At 38.3% G+C, this 2540-nt stretch overlaps 1 protein-coding gene across 1 annotated transcript in view; it reads right to left on the reverse strand.

Moving 5' to 3' along the window:
- Nucleotides 1-985: 985 nt before the first annotated feature.
- Nucleotides 986-2540, reverse strand: part of LOC109915225 (zinc finger DHHC-type palmitoyltransferase 13) — a 50484-nt gene continuing 48929 nt past the window's right edge. Inside the window, exon 17 of the mRNA XM_048607167.1 lies at nucleotides 986-1415. Coding sequence (XP_048463124.1) covers nucleotides 1277-1415 — 139 coding nt within the window. The 3' untranslated portion in view covers nucleotides 986-1276. The remainder of the gene's footprint in view (nucleotides 1416-2540) is intronic.

Consider the following 2540-nt stretch of genomic DNA (forward strand, 5'->3'; position numbering starts at 1 on the left):
GATGCCTTCAGTTATGCAAAATCAATTTAAGATCCTACAAAATCTGTTATTCCAGCTAGTCCTATAGTCCTCCAAGATCACTATATTCCCTTAAGTCTAGGCTCCTGTATGAATGTAAACATTCCATCACCTGTGTTCCCACCTTCATTAACTGGGCCCAAAGGTATACCATTGCCTCCCTCAATCTCCCCGATTTCAAACACACCTTAAAACCACCTTTTTTCAGTAAGCTTTTGATCACCTCTCCTAGAATCTATGGCTCAGATGCAAATTTTACCTGATAACACCCATGTGAAGTGCTTTGGGATGTTTGAGTGCACGTACATGCTATATAAGTGTAAGTTTTTGTTGATCATAGACACTGTTATTTTATAACATCAGCTCTAGATCTACATTAGTTCCAAATAAAAAGTTGCTATAACGCATAATTTACTAAGAAAGAAAACCTCAAGTGGTTAGTAAGTTGACAATGACCATACATCTGGACTTCATGTTGCATTTTATACCTCTCCTGTTAAGGTTATAACCCTTGTATACTAAAATAAATCAGCTTTACTTCTGAATGAGTGTAACAGATCATATAAGTAAAGGTAATTAATTACAGTTAAATATACATCTTCAATAAACAAATAATGGCAGGCAACAACAGCTAAATGAACTCTCAAATATCTGCAAATTTTCAAATGGTTGGCCAACAATCTAGAATTTCTCTGGAATCAATAGACTTTCTTCATTGGACAGTGCTGTGAGCAAGTCAGGAGAAGAGTAAAAGGAATATTCCCCCCATCGCACCCAAATTTTCTTCAAATACATTAGCTCACTTAAAAATAAAAATCCAAAAGGGAGAAACGGAGGCTTGACTGGACAGGATGAGATGAAGATATCTGTCCAACCACAGGTGGTAGCCTGAATCACCAATTAAGCTGGTTCAAGCTTTGAATTAAAAGCAATCATTTGGTCCCTAATAAGAAACTCCAAACAAACATTGTAAGACAAAAAAGTTTGTTTTTTTATATAATAATTTAAAGCATGAATTTGATTTTAACAATTCTTTTTCATAAATGTGTGAATTTGACCAATGTTTGACCACCAAAGACATCTCAGTCAGTTTAGCACTGAAGTCAAGTTCACATTTAAAATATCACAGTTCCAAGTACGGAAAATACACATCACCTGCTTCAGAATTCTACAGTAGGAAATACAGTTTTTATTCTCCACCACAAAACAAAAGCTTTGCACACAATTCATTATCAAACAGTTACAATGTTCATATTTCTCAAACAAACTGAAATTCACTTGTTCGTGGTTGTTCAAACCCCATGTTGTACTGTCGAGTCCAGTCAGTTTGGTTTGGCTTAAACAGACCAAAGCAGCGGCACTGGAAGAAATCCACCACATTCCGGAAACAGCCACGACTGCAATCAATGAACCAACATTTTAGCACCCACCACAGCTTTATTTCTGCAACAGTCGCGATATCACCACAAATATATCATTCTCTCCCGAACTCCCATGGCACCACTGCTCGAGCTGAGGAGACAGGCCCACAGCTCATTCGTGAAATCCTTTTGTGTTCCATGACAACACATGGTCGCAATCTGTGCCTACTGTGCCACATCTACAAAATTCAACCCCCTCATACACAATCCTGACATTTGCTCCTTGTTGGTACTAAAAGATAAAATACAACATCTGACTGGATATATAAAAACAGGGACCAGGATCCCATCAATTCAATGGCAATTTTCACAAATTTGAATGGGAACACCAACTTTCTCAACTATGTGACTAAATTATATCAAAGCACATTAAAAGTCTTGAACTTTTTTTTAAAATAAGGATTACAGATTAAAAGCAAAGCACTTTACAACTTCGAAATTGATGAGGTAGGAGTTGTTGAGCACAAGCTGCAACACAAAGCCTGATGGGAGACTGGTACATACGGAAAATTTACCTTGGGCCAAGATGGCCACCGAGGGTCAAGTGACCACCTGTGACTTCTGCACACAGGATCAACTGCATGCTGCCAGAAAGCTATTAATGTTTAAATGGCTGGGGTGCACTCAACTAAACATGCAGAGTCAAAACACATCGGTGGAATTTACATCTTCTATTGTTTGTCAACTTACAGAAAACGCAAACTTAATAAAATTGCAGACTTCTTACTGATACATTCAATACGCGATACAAAAGTGTCTGCAGAATTCATAAATTGGTGTTAAGTAGGTCACCATGCTACAGCAATGGCATCTAACTTTAATTACCCCGGGTGGAGGTTAGAAGTATGGATCATATGCTGAAAATGACTACAGATAAAGGAGGATCAGGAGAGAACAGTCAGACAGCCCACAAACCAGGAGTTCAAAACAAAAACTGAAAGTGCTGGAGAAACTCAGCAGGTCTGGCAGCATCTGTGGAGAGAGAAAAAAACAGAGTTAACGTTATGAGTCCAGAGATCCTTCAGCTGAAGGATCCAAGGATGTGAACTCTGTTCTTCTCCCCAAAGATGGTGCCAGACCTGCTGAATTTCTCCATAAACT

This window comes from Rhincodon typus, chromosome 17 (genome assembly GCF_021869965.1).
Source record: "Rhincodon typus isolate 14 chromosome 17, sRhiTyp1.1, whole genome shotgun sequence".
NCBI lineage: Eukaryota > Metazoa > Chordata > Chondrichthyes > Orectolobiformes > Rhincodontidae > Rhincodon > Rhincodon typus.